The following is a 26,916-nucleotide window of genomic DNA, read 5'->3' on the forward strand; positions in this document are numbered from 1 at the left end:
ATGGGCATCTGATCAGTGCTTACAGCCAATGGCTGCAAGCTCTGACCTGTGTGTTCTGGCAGGTGGGGGGGGGGGGGGAGGGGGGGTTATCCCCCAGTCTCCCTGTCAAAGCACATTAGCACAGAGGGGTAGATCATTGTAACAACATTGTTTGTGTTCATCGCTATTGCTGCGATCTGTCAGTTTTTGTTTTCATTCAGCTCGCTGGGTTAAATGAAAAAAAACTTGTGTGTACCAGGCTTTATATTGGTATGTGCAGCTTTCTGACAAGTTTATTGGCTCTGACCTTTCTCTTTACAAATATACAGCTTTAAAAAAAGTACACTTTGTGTTATCTCAAGCTGTTAATAGGTGACCAGGAAACTCTAAAATGGGAGTTAAAGGAAGAAGCAGATGATCACCAGACGTTAGCAGTTCCTGCTATAAAGAGCATCACTGACATCTTCACAGTTTAGTGAACACAACTGATGTAAGATGGTGAAGTCAACAATATGTCTTTTTGTGCACATTCTTTTATGGATAACAGCTCAGCTAACATTAATGTGCAGAAATGGCAACTATACTCTCCATGTGATTATGCTAAATGACTCAAAAACAGAGTGGAATCTAGAAGCTATTAAAACAGCAGTGGAACTTGGACTTGCAAAACTCCACAGGGAGCTACGAATAAAAGGTATGGCCAATGCATTCATGCTGTTGTCTCTCATACTTTTAATATAACTGATATTAGGTTCTTTGTGTCATAGTGCAAAACAAAAGATAAATGCTGACTGATAATTCAGTAAAGAATGTATTTTGTACATTGTGGATTCCTTACAGAGTGCAATACAAAATGCAGGATCTTTTAAAAAACAAAATTATCTGATGTCAACATTGATAATTTTAATCATTTGGGCATTTCAAAAACTGAATGCTGTCCGATTGTGTTGTTCCCACACAACGAATCAATGTAATGTAAAAAAAACACTGACGTTAGGTGATTGCCATCTGGCATGTGATCTTGGAATAAAAGCTGCCAATAAGGACGTTTGCATAGCTCCCAACTGTCCCTGATTTTGAGGGACTCTCCCTGATTTGAAACAATAGGGTTTATATACTAAAGGCAAATCCACTATGCACTACAAGTGCGCTTGGAAGTGTAGTCACTGTAGATCTGAGTGGGACATGCAAGAAAATAAAATACATCATTTTTGCTTGCACATGATTGGATGATAGAATTCAGCAGAGCTTCCCCTCATTTCAGATCTTCCCCTCAGATCTACAGCGACTGCACTTCCAAGTGCACTTGCACTGCACTTGTAGTGCACAGTGGAATTGCCTTTAGTAAATCAACCCCAATGTCCCTCTGTTTCTCTTTCCTCCTCATTTGTCCCCCATTTTGGTCTGATCTATATAGTTGTATATAAAATGCACTATTTATCTTTCAAAAAGTGTTTCCCAGTGCTAAACCTTTCATTCAATTTCTAAATTGCTGCATTTGTCAAAAACTGATATAAAGGAATAGTAATGATAAAAAAAAAGCAGTTTTGGCTTCACCTAATCATTTTTTTTTTAATTCTCTTTGAAGGGGGCATGCCAGGGTGTGTATCCTATGCCTACATACTTTTGCTAATAGGTGTCCTTGTTCCCATCTCAAAAAGTTGGAAGGTATGTGTTTGCGAGAGGTTTGCAGGATCTCAGCAAGCACCCTTATTAGAACTGTTTGGGGGAAAAAAGCTGTAAGGCTTGGTTGCAGTTTATATGCTGGCATGATATTGTTCTTTAAGAGAAGAGGAGAGATATTTGGATCTAGCACAATGTAATTTTCTTTGCTCTACAAACCCTATATGAAGGGTCTCCTCTCTTTTGTACTGTATATTCCTACCTTTCAGATGCGGGCTTCTAGAATATACCAAAAGTTGTGGTACAAAATATTTACTTTCATACTGAAAACCTTCTAGACTAGAGCTTTCAGGTTAGATAAATGTAATATAAGGCAGGGTTTTCCAACCTTTAGGTGTATATATACACGAATGCCTGCGTTTATCAAGTATCTCTCGATTTGTCACCATTTTTCAGTTACCCCTTGGCATACTTATACCTTACATTTTATTGCCAAAAATACTTATTAAGGTCTTTTATAAACATTTGTTTTTAGATTGTAAAATAGCAGAGAATAGAATAGAATGCCTTTCATTTTACAAGGAAGGTACAAGTACATTTAAATGCTACACCTACAAGAAATGTCTTACACACACATGAAAACAACCTAAACAACCCCAAATTACCACACATATGATTAAATTAAATCAATAACTAATGTAGTAAATACAATTAAAAACATTTAAGCATGATTTTGAATCCTCTATAGTTATTACCTTTTGTATTACTTGACCCTCCCTCCTAGATTGTAAGCTCTAACGAGCAGGGCCCTCTGATTCCTCCTGTATTAACCACTTACCGACTGCCCGCCATCGATTTACGTCGGTCCTTTGACGCTAAATACCGGGGTTATGGCAACAGATAGTTGCCATAACCCCAGTATTTTTTAAGACGGCGGGCGATTGGCTTTCAGGTAAGGGTGGTCCCAGTGGCAGATTTGCCCCGGGATCACCCTTACGGTGCGGCGGAAGAGGTGCCCCCCCTTCTGCCACGTCCCGGTCCTTTTCCCTGCTTACCGGACCCAGCGGGGAAAACGATCCGGTCCCAGATCCTCTTAGACAGGAGGTCGAGTGAGGGCAAGATGGCCCTCACTCGACTCTATGGTCTTGGAGGACCGGAGCGACGTCAAACATCGTTGCCTAGCAACCGGTATAAAGATCCGATTTTTTTTTTAACCATTTTTTTTCTTTTTTAGTGAGGTCTTTTGACCCCAGATCTCACAATAAAGGCATTCTATTACAAGGCATGTTTACATTCGTTGTAATAGGAATAAAAATTATCACATTTTTTTTTTTTTTAAACTGTGTAAAAATAAAAAAATAATAAATAAAATGCATAGGAAAAAATAAAATAAAGCGCCCTGTCCCCGTTAGCTTGTGTGCAGAAGCGAACGCATACGGAAGCCTCGCCCACATATGTAAACGGTGTTCAAAACACACATGTGAGGTATCACCACGATCATTAGAGCGAGAGCAATAATTTGAGCCCTCCTCTGTAACTCTAAGCTGGTAACCTGTAGAAATGTTTAAAGTGTCGCCTATGGGATTTTTAAGCTCCAAAGTTTGTCGCCATTCTGCGAGCGTGCACAATTTTGAAGCATTACATGTTGGGTATCTATTTACTCGGTGTAACATTATCTTTCACATTATGGAAAAAAAATTGGGCTAATTTTACCAGTTTCTTATTTTTTAATTAAAAAAAGTGAATTTTTCCCCAAAAAATTGCGTTTAGAAGACCACTGCGCAAATACGGTGTGATAAAAAATATTGCAATGACCTCCATTTTACTCTCTAGAGTCTCTGCTAAAAAAAAAAAAAAGATATATATATATATATATATATATATATATATATATATAATGTTTGGGGGTTTTAAGTAGTTTTCTAGCAAAAAAAACAGATTTTAGCTTGTAAACACCAAGTGTCAAAAATAGGCTTGGTCTTAAAATGGTTAAATTATATTGTAACTGTACTGTCTGCCCTCATGTTGAAAAGCGCTGCGCAAACTGTTGGTGCTATATAAATTCTGTATAATAATATAATCATTACATAGCCTTTCCTCATTACATAAATCTTATTTGTTTGTTACTTGCAGTAAACTTTTTAATAACATTCAGTGCATTTTTGACCCTGGGAAAGAAAATCTCTAAATTGTCTGTATTTTAGTATTCTTGTATTGCCTGCTTGAGGGTAATAATTCAAATATACATGGGTATAATGTCTCAGGCACAAAGAATGCTTTGCAATACAACTTGCTCTACCCAGGCAGGCGTCTAATTTAAAGACGGGAGTTTTTTTTTTAACCACTTAAGCCCCGGAAGATTTAACCCCCTTCCTGACCAGGGGGTATTTTGCGATTCGGCACTGCGTGACTTTAACGGACAATTGCGCGGTCATGCGACGCTGTATCTAAACGAATTTGGCGTTCTTTTTTTCCCACAAACAGAGCTTTCTTTTGGTGGTATTTGATCACCTGTGCGATTTTTTGATCATGCGCTATAAACAAAAAAAGAGCGTAAATTTTGCAAAAATAGCAATATTTTTCACATTTTTTTATATGAAATTCCCCCCAAAAAAAATGTAAAAATCAAAATTTTTTAACATTTTCGGCCAATTTGTTTTATGCTACCTATGTTTGGTAAAAAAAAATCGCAAAAAGCGTATTTTGATTGGTTTGCGCAAAAGTTATCGCGCTTACTAACAAAGGGAAAGATTTTTGTCATTTTTGTTTTTTTTTTTAACGCGTAATGGCGGCGATCTGCGATTTTTTTTGCGGTACTGCGACATTGCGGTGGACAGATCGGACCCTTGACTGACATTTTTGACACTTTTGGGGTTACCAGTGACATTTCTACAGTAATCAGTGCTATACATATGCACTGTTACTGTAAAAATACACTGGCAATGAAGGGGTTAACTTTTTTTGAAAGGGAGGGGCTATGTGTGTCCCTAGGGGCGTGCTTTCTACTGTGATTGGCTGTGGCTTCAGATGTATGAACAGTGATCAACGGTTCTACATAGTAGAACCGTATGATCATCCTTCATACACAGGGGAGAATGACAGGCAGCTCGTTTACACAAGCCGCCTGACTTTCTCCCTCTCCCCCGACGATCGCAGAGTGACTGGCGGACATCGGGTCCGCCGGTCACACGCGCGGGGGGGTGCGTGACCGCGCGGGAGCGGGAGCGCGCCTCCGGCGGCGCACGCTCGCTCCCTAGACCCTCACAAGCTAGCGACGTAGACCTACGTTGCTTTGCCTGTGAGGGGCTGACTGCCGACGTAGATCTGCGTTAGGCAGTCGGCAAGTGGTTAATTTTCTTTATTAAAGATTTTCAACATACAAAATTTATTAATACATTAATACCATCCCGCCCTTTATTGGGGGGATATAACTATGTGAATATACCAATCTTAATTTTTCCCCTCCCCTACCCCCCTCCCCCCCTCTCCTCCCGCTTTCGGAAGACGATTAATAAGCCCTTAATTCTCCTTTTTATAGTCTTGCCATACCTCCCAAATCTCTACTCTGTTGTCGTACTCTTGATCCTGTTCTCCCCAAGGTCTCAATAGTTCTAGTTTTCTTGTTTTCTCCACCCCTAATATCCAATCTTTATATGAAGGAGCTTCTGTTTTCTTCCAATTTAGTGGAATTAAGCTTTTCGCTGAATTTAGCAGGTGGGGGATTAAGGATTTTTTATAATGTTTAAACGACATTGTCGTCCCGTGAAAAAGACATTTCCATGGTTCTTCTTTAACCTCTATATTGGTAATTCTTTTAATTAATGAAAGAACCTCCTTCCAATATATCTTTATTTTTGGGCAATCCCACCAAATGTGTGCCATTGTTCCCATTTCCTGACAACCTCTCCAGCAGAGTTTTGAAGTCTCCAGATGGTATCTCCCCACTTTATCTGGGGTTTTATACCATCTGGAGAGCAATTTGTAATTCATTTCTGTCGTACTGATATCTATCGCGGAATTATGGGCCAACCTAATGCATTTGTCCCACTCTTTGAACCCCTAGTTCGCTCTCCCATTTCTCCAACATTGGAGAGCCCACCTGCTGCTCAACCCTATTCAGAATTTTGTAAATATTTGAGATGTTATTCTTGTTTTTTTCGGATGTGCATATTTGTTCGAATGAGTTGAGATCATTTATTTCTCTTATTGGTTGGGGGAGGGATGCTACAAAGTGTCTAAGTTGACGATACCTCCACTCGTCCAAACTCCAATTAATTTTCTTTATTTTAAGCTCAGGTAGAGTATGTATTTTTCCCCTCTCCATTATGTCTTTTAGTCTTATATCTCCGTCTCCTAACCAGTTTCCATGTTCTTTTCCTTCTCCTGGTGCAAAAATTTTTGTGTCCTGTAGTGGTATTGGTGGTGAGTTATACTCCCAGTTTCCTCTATTATATATTAAATCCCACATTTTTAGTGCTTGTCGTGTAATCATGCGTGTGTCATTTTTCAATTCTCTATATTTTGGTGGGATCCACATAATTTTACCTAGTTTAGTACCACCAGAGGCGGCTCTAGACTTTTTGAGGCCTTAGGCGAAAATCATGTAGGAGGCCCCCCACGCACGATAAAATAAATAAATAAGCAGGCGATATTAACCGCTTGCCGACTGCTCACAGTATATTTACTGCGGCAGTCAGCCCCTCACACGCAAAGTGATGTTAATTAACGTCACTAGCCTGGGAGGGTCTGGGGAGCGAGCGAGCGCGCGCCGCCAGAGGCGCGCTCCCGCGTGGTCACGGACCCCCCCGCACGTGTGACCGGCGGACCCGATGTCCGCCGGTCACTCGGCGATCGTCGGGGGAGAGGGAGAAAGTCAGGCGGCTTGTGTAAACAAGCCACCTGTCATTCTCCTCGGTGTAAAAACACTGATCACACGGTTCTACTATGTAGAACCGTTGATCAGTGTCCTTACACCTCAAGTCATAGCCAATCACAGTAAGAATCACGCCCCTAGGGACTCAAGTCACAGCCCCTCCCTCTCAAATAAAGTTAGCCCCTTCGCTACCAGTGTATTTTTACAGTAACAGTGCATATATATAGCACTGATTACTGTAGAAATGTCACTGGTAACCCCAAAAGTGTCAAAAATGTCAGTCAAGGGTCCGATCTGTCCGCCCCAATGTCACAGTACCGCAAAAAAAAAAAAAAAAATCGCAGATCGCCGCCATTACGCGTTAAAAAAAAAAACAACAAAAATGACAAAAATCTTTCCCTTTGTTAGTAAACGCGATAACTTTTGCGCAAACCAATAAAAATACACTTTTTGCGATTTTTTTTTTACCAAACATATGTAGCATAAAACAAATTGGCCGAAAATGTTATCTGGAGAAGCGATGACGTCAGTGTGACGAAACGCGTCGAGAACGTGACCACATCACTTCCGTCTGAACGATCCCGAGGCTAGGAACGCATATCCGGCGGTTGGGACGCACGCTGATCCCAGGCGAGCACCGCGAACTAGGTAGTTGCGGACCCTATGCCATACGGATGCGCTGCATGTTGATTTTATGTGAGTACATGTCTTTTTTGGAATCTAAATAAAAGTTTTAAAGGAAATCCTGCACTATCGGAGGCTTCTGTTTTTCCCCTTTTTCATATACCCGGGAATTGTACTGGAGCTCTCTCCCTGATGCTTTAACCCCTATGTGTACCGGAGCAAGGAGTGGATACGAGTGGTAATAGGAAGGATAGGACGGAACCAGATTGCCGGTGTATGGGAGCGATCCCTGTTATCGACCCGCCATTTACCCCTGTAGGGGTACGGACATCCGGTAAGCACAGGACCCCAGGAGAGGGGGAGCACCCTATCTTCCAACCACTCACTGCACTCCCGGCTTCATAGAAAAAAAAGAGCACCTTACTCCATCCTTATATGGACTATAGAACTTTATGATTTCTGTACCAGCTCTGATTGCACTATTTTTGGACAATTTTAAAATACACAGAACCTGCTTTTTGAGCCTTTGAATTTATATGGTTCTCACTTTCATAATTTATATAGTTATTTGCACGGCTGCACTTATTTATTTACTAGTGTTTATATTGTCACCAGTGTGGGATGCACATAGTTCACCCACTTATTTTTTTTCATTGCTTATGAGTATGCAGTTGCACTTTATTGAATAGATGGTTATGACTATTCGGAATGCACCTTATTTAGTTTGATTAGTGCACTATATTTATTTTTTAGCACCTTTGCACACTAACTCTCTATATCACCATAATTTATTAATACTATCTTTATATTCTTTTATATTTTTATACCTACATTTACATATATTTGCATATTTATGTTGAGTCTCAATAAGCTTTTTAGGTATTGAACACATTTATTTATTTATTGATTTGGTATCAGCACATAGTGTTAATTTTACACACATATTACACATCCATTGTGTTTTTATATCCTATTACTTATATAGTTCTCATTCCCACATACATTCTATGTGCATTTGCATGTGTTGAACTTGGTCTTGAACTATAGGAGCCTAACCCAGATTTCCCATTAACCTACTTTCCTGGCAGCGCCAATCACTTCCCTTTTTGACATTTACAAGTTGATCTTGGTCTCATCTTTCCATAGGATGTTGTTCCAGAACTGTGAAGGCTTTTTAGATGTTGTTTGGCAAACTCTAATCTGGCCTTCCTGTTTTTGAGGTTCACCAATGGTTTACATCTTGTGGTGAACCCTCTGTATTCACTCTGGTGAAGTCTTCTCTTGATTGTTGACTTTGACACACACATACACCTACCTCCTGGAGTGTGTTCTTGATCTGGCCAACTGTTGTGAAGGGTGTTTTCTTCACCAGGGAAAGAATTCTTCGGTCATCCACCACAGTTGTTTTCCGTGGTCTTCCGGGTCTTTTTGTGTTGCTGAGCTCACCGGTGCGTTCTTTCTTTTTTAGGATGTTCCAACAAGTTGATTTGGCCACACCTAATGTTTTGCTATCTTTTTGATGGGTTTTTTTTTTTTTCAGCCTAATGATGGCTTGCTTCACTGATAGCGACAGCTCTTTGGATCTCATATTGAGAGTTGACAGCAACAGATTCCAAATGCAAATAGCACACTTGAAATGAACTCTGGACCTTTTATCTGCTCCTTGTAAATGGGATAATGAGGGAATAATACACACCTGGCCATGGAACAGCTGAGCAGCCAATTGTCCCATTACTTTTGGTCCCTTAAAAAGTGGGAGGCACATATACAAACTGTTGTAATTCCTACACCGTTCACCTGATTTGTATGTAAATACCCTCAAATTAAAGCTGAAAGTCTGCAGTTAAAGCACATCTTGTTTGTTTCTTTTTAAATCAATTGTGGTGGTGTATAGACCTAAAAAGATTAGAATTGTGTTGATAAAAAGAATTGTGTCGATGTCCCAATATTTATGGACCTGACTGTATGTTTATTAGTAAATGTAGTTTTTGCCGTGCTTTCTTTACAACCACAACAGCATTGGCTGACCAGAATAGATCCTCAGAAATATATATGCCAAAAGCAGTGGCGGCTGGTGCTCAAAATATTTTGAGGGGGGGGGGGGCGCAAAAAGAAAAATGTAATGTAATGCATTGCTTCGCGGCAAAAAACGCGGTAAAAAATTGGGTGACTTTGAGGTCACACAAGTGTGAAAGTAATCAAGGAACAGTGCCTTTAAAAAGTATTCATAGTCACCCCTTGAAATTATCCACATTTTGTGATGTTATTTACAACCAAAAACGTAAATGTATTTTATGTGATAGATCGGCACAAAATTGTGAAGTGGAAGGAAAATGGAAGAAAAATGACGATGCAGATCTCTAGAGGGATGATGGGGGTGATGGGGATAATCTGCCGAACATATAAATAGATAGAAGAGAACTATATTGTGCCTATCTATTTATATGTTCGGCAGATTATCCCCATCATTTACCCCTCTACAGATCTGCAGAATATTGCTCTGTCCCATCTAGATTTATGGTCTGCAGATTATCTAATCACACAGACCCTTCTACAGATAGATGAGAACTATATTGTGCCTATCTGTAGAAGGGTCTGTGTGATTAGATAATCTGCAGACCATAAATCTAGATGGGACAGAGCAATGCTCTGCAGATCTGTAGAGGGGATATTCTGCCAAAATTATAAATGGAAGAATTATATTTTGCAGATCTCTAGAGGAGTAATCTGCAGAACAGAGATACAGTATAGATTGGTCTGAGCAATGTTCTGCAGATTTAAAAAAATGGGTCAGTTATGGTATAGGCTGCAGAACATATATTTAGGTGGGACAGAGCAATGCTCATGCACACAGAGAGAGACAGACAGCAAAACAGACACAGAGAGAGACAGACAGCAAGACAGATAGACACAGAGAGAGACAGACACAGAGAGAAATAGGAAACCTGGTGTGAGTGACATATCTCACTATGCTCAGGGGACATCACATAAACCCTATACTGTACAATCGTCACATAAACCCTATACTGTACAATCGTCACATAAACCCTATACTGTACAATTGTCACAAACTCTATACTGTACAATAGTGTCTTAAAGGGACTGGTAGCCCCTGCACATCCACAGCAAACAAGTCACACCACTGCCTGTCTTATGTCCAGTGCCAAGTGACAGATCTTCCCAGGCAGACCCTTCCCAAACTATCAAAAGCCACAAGCAGCTGTGAGACATCCCTAACATGTAAGGAGAGGCTCAACTCTATAATAAAGTAAAAAAAAAAAAAACTATAAAGTAAAAAATAAATTAAAGACAACATTTTATGGGATGACTGTTTAGAGTGACAGACTGCCATTGAGACAAGGTGTATTGTGACAGGCAGAAAGGGACAATGCAAAGTGTGTTTGTACAGTGAAAAATGAGAATGAGCAGACTGTGTGGTGAAAGAGACAGCAGGGTAACAGACATGCAACAAGAGAAGAGGAGAGTGCAACAGAAAAAAAGAGAGAGAGTGACAGAGAGAGAGAGAGTCTCAGTCAGATCCTCCTCCTACCTGCTCCCTGTTACCTGCTCAACATGTATGGGCACATTCATGGGCGGACTGCCAACTCATGGGCCCCCCCCCGGGAAATAGGAGATTATGGGGCCCCCCTATGTCTCCGCCCACACTCAAGCCACACCCACACAAAGGGAAGTAACTGGAACCAATCTTTTGTGGCTCTCATTACAGCAGCTAGAGCAGGAGATGGTAACTTTCAGCTGCTGCAGTGAGAGCCACAAAAGTTTGTTTCCAGTTTTTCCCCCACCTGCTGCACTAATCACCTGCTCTAGCTACACATAGTGCCCCTGTTGGGGGGGGGGGGGACTGCAAGGGTCCCCCATGCACTAGGGGCCCCTGGTGCCAAAAAGAAAGGACAGAAGTATTGTGCACGTCACGGCAAACAATGGGTGTGGCCAGATTGCGAAAAGGAAGGGGCTTATGGGACATAGTTAAACAAAGCCCAGGCTCACGTGTACCTGCAAATGGGCTTTGATTGTTGTGCGACAAGCAAGAGTCCCACAGACACATATAAACCTCAGCACAATCAGTAAAAAAATGACTGTCTATACAGAACAACCTCTATCAGTGGCAGCCGGTCTATTGGGGCCAAATCTCCGTGGCCCAATAAAAAAAATAAAATAAAAATAAAAATAAAAAAATTTCAGCCCACTAGGGGCGCCGGACTAACTGGTGGCTATGGGGGGGGGGGTTTTGCACCCCACCTGCTTGAAGCAGAGCAGCCGATTGGCGGCCTTGTGGGGGTTATCAGGCGCAGAGCAATGCGCTCCGGCACTCCCCACTTTCCGGATGTCCTGGCTGTGATTGGTCCAGTCTCCAGCCTGGACCAATCATAGAGGACATCTCGGGTGAGGTCGCGTGGGGGGCGGTGCGTGCGTTAGTTACGCACCTTCCCGATGTCAGAGAAGAGGGCAGCGGGCGGCGCGCACGAAGGAAGAAGACGTCCGGCGGAGCGCATGGAGGAAGAAGAAGTCGACTCCCGGGCAGCACGCCAGGGAGTCGGGATGGTGGCGGGCGGCGCGCATGCAGGATGAGGACTCGGAGGAAGAAGACGTCCACGGCAGTGGCATCAGAGGTAAGCGAAGTCTCTGGGGTGGGGGGCACGCACGCACGCTGGTCTCTGCATTGAAAGGGGCATGTATACTGGTCACTACATTCAAGGGGGCATGTATACTGGTCACTACATTCAAGGGGGCATGTATACTGGTCACTGCATTGAAGGGGGCATGTACACTGGTCACTACATTGAAGGGGGCATGTATACTGGTCACTACATTGAAGGGGGCATGTATTCTGGTCATTACATTGAAGGGGGCATGTATGTTGGTCAATACATTGAAGGGGGCATGTACGCTGGTCACTACTTTGAAAGGGGCATGTATGTTGGTCACTACATTGAAGGGGGCATGTATGTTGGTCAATACATTGAAGGGGGCATGTATGCTGGTCACTACATTGAAGGGGGCATGTATGCTGGTCACTACATTGAAGGGGGCATGTATGTTGGTCAATACATTGAAGGGGGCATGTATGCTGGTCACTACATTGAAGGGGGCATGTATACTAGTCACTACATTGAAGGGGCCATGTATGCTGGTCACTACATTGAAGGGGGCATGTATGCTGGTCACTACATTGAAGGGGGCATGTACGCTGGTCACTACATTGAAAGGGGGCATGTACGCTGGTCACTACATTGAAAGGGGGCATGTATACTGGTCACTACATTGACAGGGGCATGTATGCTGGTCACTACATTGAAGGGGGCATGTATGCTGGTCACTACATTGAAGGGGGCATGTATGCTGGTCACTATATTGAAAGGGGGCATTTATGCTGGATACTTCATTGAAAGGGGGCATGTACTGTATACTGGTCACTACATTGAAAGGGGCATGTATGCTGGTCACTACATTGAAGGGGGCATGTACTCTGGTCACTGCATTGAAAGGGGGCATGTACGCTGGTCACTGCATTGAAAGGGGGCCTGTACTGTGGGGTTTGTGCTAGGGGGCCTGTACTGTGGGGTTTGTGCTAGGGGGCCTGTACTGTGGGGTTTGTGCTAGGGGGTCTGTACTGTGGGGTTTGTGCTAGGGGGTCTGTACTGTGGGGTTTGTGCTAGGGGGCCTGTACTGTGGGATCAGTGCAAAGGGGCCTGTACTGTAGGGTTTGTGCAAGAGGGCCTGTACTGTGGGATTAGTGCTAGGGGGTCTGTACTGTGGGATTAGTGCTAGGGGGTCTGTACTGTGGGGTTTGTGCTAGGGGGCCTGTACTGTGGGGTTTGTGCTAGGGAGCCTGTACTGTGGGATTAGTGCTAGGGGGTCTGTACTGTGGGATTAGTGCTAGGGGGCCTGTACTGTGGTATTGGTGCTAGGGGGTCTGTACTGTGGTATTAGTGCTAGGGGGCCTGTACTGTGGGATTAGTGCTAGGGGGCCTGTACTGTGGGATTAGTGCTAGGGGGCCTGTACTGTGGGATTAGTGCTAGGGGGCCTGTACTGTGGGATTAGTGCTAGGGGGGCTGTACTGTGGGATTAGTGCTAGGGGGGCCGTACTGTGGGGTTTGTGCTAGGGGTCTGTACTGTAGGGTTTGTGCTAGGGGGTCTGTACTGTGGGATTAGTGCTAGGGGGTCTGTACTGTGGGGCTTTTGCTAGGGGGCCTGTACTGTGGGATTAGTGTTAGGGGGCCTGTACTGTGGGGTTTGTGCTAGGGGGTCTGTACTGTAGGGTTTGTGCTAGGGGGTCTGTACTGTGGGGTTTGTGCTAGGGGGCCTGTACTGTGGGGTTTGTGCTAGGGGGCCTGTACTGTGGGGTTTGTGCTAGGGGGTCTCTACTGTGGGATTAGTGCTAGGGGGCCTGTACTGTGGGATTAGTGCTAGGGGGTCTGTACTGTGGGATTAGTGCTAGGGGGTCTGTACTGTGGGGTTTGTGCTAGGGGGTCTGTACTGTGGAGTTTGTGCTAGGGGGCCTGTACTGTGGGATTAGTGCTAGGAGGCCTGTACTGTGGGATTAGTGCTAGGGGGTCTGTACTGTGGGGTTTGTGCTAGGGGGTCTGTACTGTGGAGTTTGTGCCAGGGGGTCTGTACTGTGGAGTTTGTGCTAGGGGACCTGTACTGTGGGATTAGTGCTAGGGGGTCTGTACTGTGGGGTTTGTGCTAGGGGGTTTGTGCTTGAGGGGTTTATGTGGGGTTTGTGCTTGAGGGGTTTGTGCTGGGGGGGTCTGTACTGTGGGGTTTATGCCACTCTCAGTCAGTGTATCCCATAATAGGGTGTCTCTCACAGTATATCCCATAATAGGGCCCCTGCTCCCTATTATGGGATATACTAGTACTGATGGACCCCTTAATAGGTGATATATTGGGAGAATTTGTTCACGCAAGCAAAATACAGGGGACAGAATGGGTGGAGTCTATAAGGGGTGGGGCTTCTTAGAAATGGGAGGGGTCAAATGGAAGGACGGGGTCTTGCGCCCCACTATCTTAAAACTTCACCAGCCGCCACTGACCTCTATATATATATATATATATATATATAAATATATAAATATAAAACAAGGACCATCTCTAAAGAACAAAGACTGTCTTTACATACCAATCTTTATAGAACAATGGCTTTCTGTATATAACCTGGACCATCTCCACAGAACAAGGACTGTCTCTATATAAAAATGATTGTCTCTATACAACAGGGGCCGTCTCTACAGAACAAGGACTGACTCTATATAAAAATGATTGTCTCTATATAACAGGGGCCGTCTCTACAGAACAAGGACTGACTCTATATAACAGGGGCTGTCTCTACAGAACATGGACTGTCTCTATGGAACAAGGACTATCTCTATATAGCAAGGACCATCTCTATATAACCTGGACTGTCTTCACAGAACAAGAACTGTCTATATAACAAGGACCATCTCTATATAACAAGGACTGTTTCTATATAACAGGGACCGTCTCTATATAAAAAGGACTGTCTCTTTATAACAAGGACTGTCCCTATAGAACAAGGACTGTCCCTATATAACAAGGGCTTTCTCTATATAACAAGGGCTGTTTCGAAATAAAAAGGACCAATTCTATTTAACCAGGACTGTCTTCACAGAACAAGAACTGACTATATAACAAGGACCAGCTCTATATAACTGGGACTTTCTCTATATAACTAGGACTGTTTCTATATAACAGGGACCGTCTCTATATAAAAAGGACTGTCTCTTTATAACTGGGACCATCTCTATATAACCTGGACTGTCGCTATATAACAAGGACCGTCTCTATATAACAAGGACTGTTTCTACATAAAAAGGACCAATTCTATATAACCAGGACTGTCTCTTTTATAACTGGGACCGCCTCTATATAACCTGGACTGTCGCTATATAACAAGGACTGTCTCTATATAACAAGGACTGTCTGTACAGAACGAGGACTATCCTTACCAAACATTACTTGGGCCGCCTCCCCCTAGTGTGTTCCCTATTGGGGTGTCTCCGGGTGACGTGACCTAGTTATTTGGGGCTTTACCCCCAGTTAGACGGATCCTAGCTATTCATATATTACAATACCTTACACTGGGTTGAATATGCCACACATCAAATTTGTTGTCTCAGTTGTTTTGTGACTATTTTTCGCCTCTGGTCCAAGCTTTCTGATCTGTGTTAACAGATGCTTTGTAACCTTGTCTTTTCAGTTATATTTTGTACCTGCTTTTGTTATAATCTAATAAAAACCATTGAAAGGAAAGAAGACAATAAAATGACAGAGGGGTTTTTTATAAGACAGGGCTGTCCCTATTAACTTCTTCCTGCCCACGCTGTAGCCGAAAGACGCACCGCCCCCAGGAGTCAGGATGTCAGATGTCCTGAATGTGATTGGTCCAGGCTGGAGTTTGGACCAATCACAGGACTTCACGTGTAGCATGGGGAGTGTCGGGGCGCATTGCTCTGCGCCCCAATGACACCCAGAAGGCTGCCAATCGGCGCCACTGCTCTGAGCACGTGGGATGCCAAACCCCACCCCCCCCCATAGCCAGCAATTGGGCCGGCGCCCCTAGCTGGCTTTAAAAGGTAATTTTTAATTTTTTTTTAAGATGCTGATTGGAAAGATGCTGATGGGGGGGGGGGGGGGGTGGCGCCCCTGCGCCCCCTATTGACCGGCCGCCACTGCATATGACACTAGACCAACGCTTGCGTGCGCCTTTGCGCGCAAGCACGGGGGGACGGGGGGCTTGATTTTTTTTTTATTTATTTATTTTGCTTTTTTATGTTATTTTTGACACCTTTCCTTTCATTTTTTTTTTTTAATCATTTTTATTGTTATCACAGTGAATTTAAATATCCCCTATGATAGCAATCTGTAGTGACTGGTACTCTTTTTTTTTAAAATTGGGGTCTTTTAGACTCTAGATCTCTCCTTTGACCTTAGCGCATCTGACCACACCAAAATTGGTGTGATAAAATACTTTGCCAATTTCCTAATGGCACTGTTTATTTCTGACGAAACAGAAGTCATGAAATGCTCGTAGCTTCCAGTATCTTAGGCCATAGAGATGATTGGAGCCATTCTCGTCTCCAATCAGCTCTATGGTTAGATAATTGTACCACCGGCTGCACTCTTGGGTTAACCGGTGGGACAGGAGAGCCCGAGAAAAACCGAGGAAGGTGGCGGAAGGCGGCGGGAGGGGGGTGTCCCCTCCCACTGCTTGTAAAAGCAGTCTAGCGGCCAATTATCTGCTAGGATTGCTTTTACATGTAAGCCAACCGCTGGCTGTAAAAAACGATACCAAGGTGATGCCTAAATCTGCAGGCATCCTCCTGGTATAACCACTCAAAGTCCAGCAATGTACCAGTACATTGCTGGTCCTTGTTTGGCATTTAGTGTAGGTTTTTTTTTTTTTTTTTTCATGCAGCCTGTGGCTGAACGAAAAAAAAAGAGAACCTAACGGAAATCAGCACAGGAATATTGTGTAGTATTACACACCATTAACCGCCCAAACAGCCACCCACTGAATTTAATGGTAAAAGGAGAAAAAACAGAGCGCCTCTAAGTGCAGCAATTTATTAAAATCGTTAAAATCACTGGTAGTACAACTCACTAGATGGGAGCGGAATGAAGGCTTGTATACTCCGGTGACATGTCAAGAGATGAATCGTGTCCCAGGGGTCCTGGAGGGTGGAAAGCTCCGTGCTGGTCGGGGGGGGGGGGGGGCGGGTGGACACTGTGCCGGGAATCCTCCGTCTTCCGGGTTCCGGGTACGGCTAGGGCGCCAAGGACCACGCTGGAACGCAGCACACGCTGCGTGACGTCACTGGAGATGGGAGATTACACAACGCGTTTCAGAGCTCGCGCACGGCTCTCAGTGGGCGTGCGTGCTCATTTTTCAAGTGTTGGATAGAAGAATGTGCCGGAACAAGCCATATAGATATATATATATATATATATATATATATATATATATATATATATATACACAAAAAGTAAACAGGGGGGAGGTGACTGGGGGATAGCCTGGAGATTACTATGGACGGCTATAACAACTAGAGAGCATTGATCTATACTGGATACACTTTGTAAAACTCAAATACAATAAATTATGTTATATCGATATAAGTAATAGTAATAATGATGGAATGTAATAGAATAAATGCAATATCAAATAATATGATAATGTTTAGCCAAAGATGGATGGATAGATCTGCTTGCTTCCCAAACTGAATTTAATGGTGGGTATACATGACAACATTCCACGTATACCTAAAAGGTATTTTAACTGCAGTGCTGAAATCGGCAAATCACCACAGCTGCTGCCAACAAAGGTATCCATATATGCTGTTCGCAAACACTGTTTGCGTCAGAATATATAAAATCAATGTGGCAGCCGACGAGTACCTGCAAGAGAAACAGGTTAACAAAAGAATGAAAAACAAACAAAGTACAGTAAAATTACAGTAGAAGAACATAAAAAATGACTGACACGACAACTGTTTTTGGATTTTTTATTTTTTTGGAACACTTTTTCCAGCTTGGGTCTCTCAAAATGTCGATAGCCATCGAACATCTTTAGAGACCCTGTGTTTGTGTGCCCTACACTGTGTCGTGCTGTACCCTACACTAAAACTCCACTAGTGTATGGTAGAGCTCGAAACATTCCCCGATGCAGAGACCAGGTTGGTCAGGACATCTGGGACAATAATAGCGGGTGTCACGCCTAAATCCGCGCTTGCTACAAACACGACATCTTCTTTGGGGGTGTCTTTGGGTAGGGGTACGCGGGAGGACATGTGGAAAATGTCTCTCATGCAGCCGGCTCACTGCATCTGGAAGAAGAAGTTGGGCAGGCATACCTCCTGGGTACAGGTAGGCAAGGATGATCGCTTCCTGGAATTCTCGGAAGGATCCAGTTCGTCCTGACGCCCTGTATAGGACAAAGGCGTTCAGCATAGCAAATTGGAATAAATAAACAGACACTTTTTTTGTACCAGCGTCTGGCTTTACGGGCAACTAAATACGGCGCCAAAAGCTGGTCGTTAAGGTCCACCCCTCCCATATTAAGGTTATATTCGTGGACACAGAGGGGTTTCTCCATAACCCCAGTTGCCGTAGGAATTTGGATCGTCGTGTCTGCGTGAAGGTAGGACAGAACATAAACATCCCGTGTATCCCTCCACTTCACTGCAAGCAATTTGTCAGTTTTCAAGCAGGCTCTCTCCCCCCGACTAAGATGGGAATTTACAAGCCGTTGGGGGAAGCCCCGGCGATTAGGTCGCACGGTGCCACATGCGCCAAATTGTAATTCAGAAAGATGACTAAATAGTGGCACGCTTGTGTAGAAGTTGTCCACGTACAAATGGTACCCCTTTCCGGATAAGGGTGACACCAAGTCCCAAACTATCTTGCCGCTGCTCCCTATGTAGTGTGGGCAGTTAGGGGGCTCCACAGTGCTATCTTTTCCCTCATCGACCCGGAAACTAACTGTATAGTCTGTGGCCCTGTCGCAGAGCTTGTACAGCTTGACCCCGTACTTTTATATTATACTACGATTGCTGGGGAGTTACTGTTTCATAGCAAGGCGGCCAGTAAACTTAATCAGGGACTCGTCAATGCAGACAACTTGTTCGGGGGTAAACAAGGCTGCAAACCGCTGATTGAAGTGGTCTATGAGGGGCCGAATTTTGTGGAGCCGATTATATGCAGAGTCTCCCCGAGGACGACAGATTTCATTGTCGCTGAAATGCAAAAATTGCAGAATTTGCTCGTATATCGCCCTGGACATGGAGGCAGAGTACATGCGCATATGGTGAAGTGGGCTAGTGGACCAATATAGCCGCAATTCACTCTGTTTGGTTATGCCCATGTTGAGGGAAAGCCCAGAAAGATTTTAAAATCGGAAACCGTTATAGATTTCCAGCCGAATGGTCTGGCAAGGGGCGAATTTGGGTTGGCGGCGATAAATTGTTGTGCATATAATTTTTATTGATCCACAATAGATCTGAAAAGACCTTCCGTGAACAACAGCTCAAAAAAGTTCAGGGGTGTAAAACCAGCTGTCTCCACGTGGATTCCAGGTTGGGCAGTTAATGGGGGAAGTACTGGAGCTGTAGAATCAGTGGGTTGCCAATTGGGATATGCCCGCGCATTGGGGAGGGCACTATGGGCTCTACGGGCCTGTCTTTAAATACGCGGTGGCTGCGGGCCACTACTCATGCTAGCCACCGCACCAGCTTCAACTGCACTTATGGGACTCGCCACGTCACCAAGTGTTACTGCAGTGCTGGTTGTACTAGGTCCAGGGTGTACTAGGCCGCTGGCGCTTGCCAGGCCACCAGAAGGATGAGCGGCCATAGTACCGACACTCTGCTCCATATGAGCACCCTGCGATTCCTGCATCTCAACTACAGAATGGGGTCGGGTACACCTGGGTCTAACAGGGACCCATCCGTCGTCGGAGCTCTATTAATTACTACACTTGCCTGGGTGGGGTTAAACGCAGGTGCTGGCAGGAATCAGTGCTGATCGTGCAAACACAGAGTTTTGGGAACGCTAAACTATGGGGACGCTAGTATAGTTCTGATCAGATATTGATCTGTTCAAACACTATACTAGTAATGGAAGTGTATGTGCGTGCGTGCGTGTGTGCGTGTGTGTGTGTGTGTGTGCGTGCGTGCGTGTGTGGTAATCAAGGGGTTATTTCTAATTATGCGCCGGGGATCTGCGCTAATTTAGACTGACACTAACACTAGCTAATGTCACCTGTGTCACTAATAATAGTGATCAAAAAAAAAACTGTACACTATAAAAGTGACACTGTGACAGGGCAATGAAGGGGTTAACTGGGGGTGATCAGGGGGGATCAGGGGGTTAAATCTTTATTGGGGGGGTGGCGGGGACCCTGAACCTCCTTGGGACAGAAACGAAGTCGCTAGCGCTAACTCAAGTCACAATTGCACTAATACAAAATACAGAAAAACAGTATATTACGTTTGTACGTTACAGGGGGGAAGGGGTTAACTGGGGGTGATCAGGGGGGGGGGGTCAGGGGGTTAAATCTTTATGGGGGTGGCAATTATTTTAAGTGAAAATGGGGGGGCCACAAGCGCTACACCTGGTCACAAATCACACTTATACAGGTATATAGGAAAATGCTATATGCTGTATACAGTGTGTGTTGTGAGAGGGGGTGTAGGGGTTAACTGGGGGGGGGGGGCGATAGAGGGTTAAGTGTGCCTATCTAAGTGTATGTGGGTGTGCTTGGTGCAGTACTCACAGTTTAGATGTGCTCTCTCCTCTCGATGAATCCAAAAAGGATCCCTAAACCTCCTTTGAGATAGAAACTAACTCGCTAGTGCAAACTCAAGTCACAATCACACTAATACAAAATACAGTAAAACTATATTACGTGTGTATTAGTGTGCAATGTGACAGGGGGGGAAGGGGGTTAACCGCACCAGACCGGCGGGAAGCAGTGACGTAGTCCTACGTCACTTTGTCTGCACGGGGCTGACCGCCGCAGTAAATAGTCGTGCGGCGGTCGGCAAGTGGTTAAAATACATCTTACATATGATGATGCTTTCTAAAACGTATATTTAAATGAACCTTTAAAAGAAATACACTGAACTTATTGTTCATTGTAAAATACAGACAATCAAAAAGATATCACCCCCCTTAAAAACCTGGTGCCATCCTGGCTAGGCTTTTATCAGGTGAAATGTCAGAAAGTCCCATATTTACGATTTAAAGAAATACAAAGAAAATCTTCTGTAGAACTTAAGACTCTATAAAGGTATCTTGCAAAAGAACATGAACTGTCAGTGACCTCATGCAAGATGGATGCTGTACTGTTCATAATTTATATGTATAAGACTGAATATACATGGCCTTTATAATTCCATTTTCCTTTTATTTAATCTCCCCAATCATCCTGACAGACCTTAAAGTGAATAACTCAACACCAAGTTAACTATATGGACCCCTTATGTTATGTCCTTCTTCTCCTCCATTCCATGTCCTCCTCCTGCATCCCATCTCCTCCTCCTCCATCCCATGTCCTGCATCCTATGTCCTTCTGCTCCTTCCCATGTCATCCTCCTCCATCCCATGTCTTTCTCCTCCCTCTCCATTCCATGTCCAGCATCCTATGTCCTCCTCCATCCCATGTCCTCCTCCTTCATCCCATGTTCTTCTCCTCCTCCTTCCTCCCATCTACTCCTCCTACATCCCATCTCCTCCTCCTCCATCCCATGTCCTCCTCCTCTAGCCCATGTCCTGGAATCCCATGTTCTCCTCCTCCATCCAATGTCCTCCATACCATGTCCTTCACCTCCATCTCATGTCCTGCATCCTATGTCCTCCTCCTCCATCCCATGTCCTTCTCCTCCTACTATATCTTATGTCCTGCATCCCATATCTTCCTCCATCCCATTTCCTCCTCCTCCTGCATCCCATGTCCGCCTCCTGCATCCCATGTTCTTCTCCTCCATCCCATGTCCTCCTCCATCTCATGTCCTGCATCCCATGTTCTCCTCCTCCATCCCATGTCCTGCATACCATGTAGATAAGTGTATGGCGGGATCTGTGGGCTCTCCTGTGGTCTGTACATTATGCAAGGAGGCAATCTGTCTCCTCTCCCTTCCCTCCCTGGAGATGGGATTAGAATGCCCAGAAAGCAATAGATTGCCTGGCTACCTTTGACTGTCTGAGCCATTCTTCCTCCTCAATACAATAAGGTGTGACCACCCTTCTCCTGCGCTTGGTATCCAAGCCCCTCGACCACACTCCTCACGGAACTGACAACTGGCTTCTCAGATGGCTAAGGTCTTGCTGCCCATAACGGACTGGGGTAGTCCACCGGTACTAAAAGCAAAGAAAACAAAAAAGGGCGCACCGACCTAGCGCATTATCCTCAATAAAAGGCTTTATTTACATGACATTAAAAAATGGCTACTCACAGACGCAGATATAAATATATCATATCAAGCTAGATTGCTCAACTGTCCGGGTTTAGTCCATATGATCGTCCATGACCGATGAGATGACGGCTGACGCGTTTCGAGGCCTAGCCTCTTCCTCAGAGCCACCTGATGGAAGCGCCCTATCCCTCCCTATCCTTCCCCTGCCCAGCTGTCAGTGTCTTGTGTAGACAACTAGACATGGGGGAGATCTGGTGCACAGCAGGTTCTCCCTTAAGATCCAGCCCAATGACAGCCTGGTCTGTTTTTAAGGTGGACCGTTGGAGACTTCACACTTATTGGCTGTCGCCAGCTTCCCTGCTGCCTCCTCTACTCCTTCTACTCTCCACTGTGCCTGCTCCTTATCTGCTCCCACTGCCAGCGAGAGTGGAGGATCGGGATTCACAGGATATTGGCTTAACGCCATCCACAGGATTATATCCCTGTTTGGGAATGGCTTGTTCTGACCCGCTGGTAACACAGGGGTCAGAATGTGAGGTGAGCGGCCAATTTTTATGTGGTGAAGGACTGGATTTCAGAAGCTTCACTTTCAAGCACCAGCACTTTCTGTTTTGTAATTCACACACTGCTTTTTTGCACAAGGTTTTTTGGCACCGGATTCCCTATATATATTTATTTATTAATATATTTGTTTTTCCGGGACTTTTACACAATGTGAACAATTTTAATGAACATCTTTAAACACCAATTTCAGAGGTTTTAAGAATTTCTTCATTCATTTTGCATGTAATATATATGAATTGTATCACTGTATATTTATTCAATGGCGTTTCTTCACTCTATTCGCACGTAGCAATGTTTTATATTAATTGCAGACATCTGTTTATAAATTTATATATTTATTTATTCAAGTGACGCTGCACTTCTCTTGACTATTAATCTTAGGTGTGCAGTGGAAGCATAAATGGTGTCAGCAGCCACTTGCTTAAATTATTTATTCACTTTATATTATTTGCACTTTAAATGGCACAATCGAATTATATATCTACACCCAATTTGCTATATACTAATATTTGTTGTGTTTTAACGGCACAATACTTTATTAATTTTTAGTAATTTATTACCATCCATTGTGTTGCGCTGATTTTCCTCCAATATCTAGTTGACCAGTTTTTTTCACTCCCTTCTATTACCCAACACGGCAGCCCCAATGAACCGTAAAACACTGTATTTAGTTCAGTTGAAACAGTTTAACCTTTAAGCCTTTAGACCTGCTTATTTAGTCATAGAGTCCTCGGCAGGGGCATTGCTAGGTAGGACTAAAAAGACCAGGGGCTTCAGCCCGAAGGTAAACTTTATCCCACAATGCCCCCTTCCGACATCAGAAGGATGAAGATCAGCGCCAGGGAGCTTTGGCTGCCGATGGATTAAAGGTGAGTGTAACACAAATTAGAGCATTTTGATGGGGCGACACCTCTGGACCCCATTACATTACACAGCCCCCCCACACCTCTTGACCCCTTTACATTACACAGCCCCCCTTCTCCACCCCTAGACCCCTTTACATTACACAGCCAACCCCCCCCACACACCCCTCTGGACTTATTTTGCATTACACAGCCCCCTCCACACCTCTGGACCTCTTTTGCACTACACAGCCCCCCACACACACACCTCTGGACCCCTTTTGCATTACAAAGCCCCCCACAGATATGCCCCATCCTACCTGATCCATGCATGCAGAGGGGGAGAAACAGGACAGCGGAGCAAGGAGCAGGACAGAGGCAGAACTGGAGAGAGAAACGCCAGCACTGAATAGAGAGCAGGAGTTGCTTGAGTTAACTTTCCTAATTACCCAGCAGATGATTGGTTGCTAGGTGGTCCTAGCAACCAATATCACCTGCTGGGTAACCTTGGAAAGTTAACTCTAGCAGCTACCGCTCTCTATTCAGCGCTGGTGTGCAAACTGCATACTATAGCCCCATACCTCCCAAATTTTGAACTTCAGAATGAGGGACACTTGAGAGAGGAAGTCAACTGTGGCGCGTAGCATGGCCAAATGCTTAAAAAAAAAAACACGCTTCCTTGTACTTATAAAAAACCTTTGATTGCTGTCCCACAAGCTGAAGTCTCAAGGACACAAACCCCAATACAATCATTAAAAAAAAAAACGCTTTTATTTCAAATTACGAGTGCATTACGCTAAGTGTGGAAGGATATGTGCATTTGTGTTTACAGAGTGCAAAGTTCAGGAGTGCGTTGTACAGAGTGCAGGGTTCAGGAATGCTTTGCACAGAGTGCAAAGTTCAGGAGTGCTTTGTACAGAGTGCAAGGTTCAGGAGTGCGTTGTACAGGGTGCAAGGTTCAGGAGTGCGTTGTACAGGGTGCAAGGTTCAGGGATGCGTTGTACACGGTGCAAGGTTCAGGAATGCGTTGTACAGGGTGCAAGGTTCAGGAATGCATTGTACAAGGTGCAAGGTTCAGGAGTGCATTTTGTAAAGAGTGCAAGGTTCAGGAATGCGTTGTACAGGGTGCAAGGATCAGGAGTGCATTGTACAGGATGTAAGGTTCAAGAATGTGTTGCACGGAGTGCAAAGTTAAGAAATGCTTTTCACAGAGTGCAAGGATCAGGAGTGCGTTTTGTACAGGGTGCAAGGTTCTAGAGTGCGTTTCATACAGGGAGCAAGGTTCAGGAGTGCGTTGTACATAGTGCAAGGTTCAGGAGTGTGTTGTACAGAGTGCAGGGTTCAGGAATACATTGCACAAAGTGTAAGGTTCAGGAGTGCGTTTCGTACAGGGTGCAAGGCTCTGGAGTGCGTTCCGTGCAGGGTGCAGGGTTCAGGAGTGCGTTGTACAGAGTGCAAGGTTCAGGAGTGCATTTTGTACAGGAATCAAGATTCTGGAGTGCGTTTTGTACAGGGTGCAAGGTTCTGGAGGGAACTTCATACAGGGTGCAAGGTTCTGGAGTGTGTTTTGTACAGGGTGCAAGGTTCAGGAGTGCGTTGTACAGACTGCAATGTTCAGGAATGCGTTGTACGGGTTGCAAGGTTCAGAAATGCATTGTACGGAGTGCAAGGTTCAGAAATGCATTGTACAGAGTGCAAGGTTCAGGAATGCGTTGTACAGGGTGCAAGGTTCAGGAATGTGTTGTACGGAGTGCAAGGTTCAGGAATGTGTTGTACGGAGTGCAAGCACATCAAGTAATTGTTGGGCAATCCGGGGTAGCCAAAAGGAGAGTGATTGGAGCTGTCAAGTTGAAACACTGATGTCGGGTGTGGGTGGGGCTGGTATGCGGGGCTCTGCACCTTTGTTCCCTGCATAGACAAAAATCAGCTGGCTGGGGAGGAAGGTGGCAGGGGGCGGGACCAATGGAACTGCTGTATATGCATTCACAGCAGTGTAAAATTCAGGTTTATGATACACCGCTGTGGATGCACATACACAGTAGTTACAATTGGTCCCGTCCCCTGCCACCTCCCTCCCTGGCCAGCTGCTGTTATCTATACATGGAACAAAAGGCCATAGCCCTGAATACCGGCTCCGCCCACACCTGACATCAATGCTTAAACTAGACAACTCCAATCACTCTCCTTGTGGCTGCCCTGGATTGCCCACCAATCACTGGATTTGCTGTATAAATGTTATATTGCTGAGGTATCTAGCCCCAAGTTCCTGGCCAACCCCAGGCCTTGGGACTCTGGGCTAATAATTTTAAATAAGCAATAGGAGACCCAGGGCTTTTTGGGGGCCCACTCGGGGCTATAGCCCCAGTCAGCCCCCCCCCCCCCTTCCAACGCCACTGGTCACTGGTCCTGGGTGAAAGAAAGAAGTTCTTGCATCTTCAGCCAGCTTTTTGGTGGTGCACTTTTAGGTGTTCTGACAAGCAGGGTGAAATAAAGGATGTTTAAGGTGTCCTGGCAAAGCGGGTTAATGCAAAGTATGCTTGAGAAGTTCTGGTAAACAGGAGGAACCCTGTTGCTGCTCAGCAAAGAGTAGATGTTGCACAAAGTCCTGCAAGTTTAGCCAGGGGAACAAGACAAGGGTGTCTGCATGTAGTGTCCCTTGTTATAGGAGGTTGGGCAAGTGGACGATCACTATCCCAGCGACCTCTGGTATTGAAGAGTGGCATGAGGGTTTCGCAGCAGGCCCCTGCAGGGCCTGGCTCAAGGGATGGCACTTGAACCCTAGTCACACTGTGCCACAGCCTGGCTGGATCTGGCGTGAATGTGATGAGAGTGGCCTCCAGGCTGCCGCCGAATGACCAGATGTGGCTGGCAGTGGATGCACCAGCACCCACTCATGATGATTCTCCTCCCTCAGGTTTTAAGAGAGAGATTCTGTCCCCACACAGGCTTTTTATATCCTCTCCCAGCATTCTGTTCTACTTCTACTTTAATTTGTAGTCCATAACAGTCCGACTGAGTATAGAACTTTGGATCTTTGGACTACATGCCCCAAGAGGCTTTGCTCCATTCTTCTGCTTAGTTCTAATTCACCCTGACTGCAGGATGTGATGACCTAGAGTCCAGGCTGGGCACTAGGAGAAAACAGACACATTGTAGCAATATTGTGTCACTTGAAAATGCAGGCAATATTAGCCAGCTCCTTGCTGCACAACAATATATATTTTATGAAAGCAACGTCCCTGGAGAATAAAAAGGTGAGTCACCCAGTATTTGCACAGAGGTTTACCAAATGCAGGAAAAAATAAAATAATGAATTTTAGTGTAGACAAATATAATACCAAATTTTTTTGTAAAATATAAAAGATAATGTTATACTGAGTAAATACATACTTGACATGTCATGCTTTAAAATTGCATATGCCCATGAACGGCAGCAAGCTACGGTACCTAAAA

The 26,916-nt window shown here is 44.5% G+C and overlaps 1 protein-coding gene across 1 annotated transcript in view; it reads left to right on the forward strand.

The window, feature by feature from the left end:
- Positions 1 to 26,916, forward strand: part of GUCY2C (guanylate cyclase 2C) — a gene marked incomplete at both ends in the record, with an annotated part of 728,187 nt that overhangs the window by 17,952 nt on the left and 683,319 nt on the right. The window contains one exon of the mRNA XM_082266300.1: positions 527 to 673. Coding sequence (XP_082122426.1) covers positions 527 to 673 — 147 coding nt within the window. The remainder of the gene's footprint in view (positions 1 to 526; positions 674 to 26,916) is intronic.

This window comes from Pelophylax lessonae, assembly GCF_965119305.1.
Source record: "Pelophylax lessonae genome assembly, chromosome: 8".
NCBI classification, from domain to species: domain Eukaryota; kingdom Metazoa; phylum Chordata; class Amphibia; order Anura; family Ranidae; genus Pelophylax; species Pelophylax lessonae.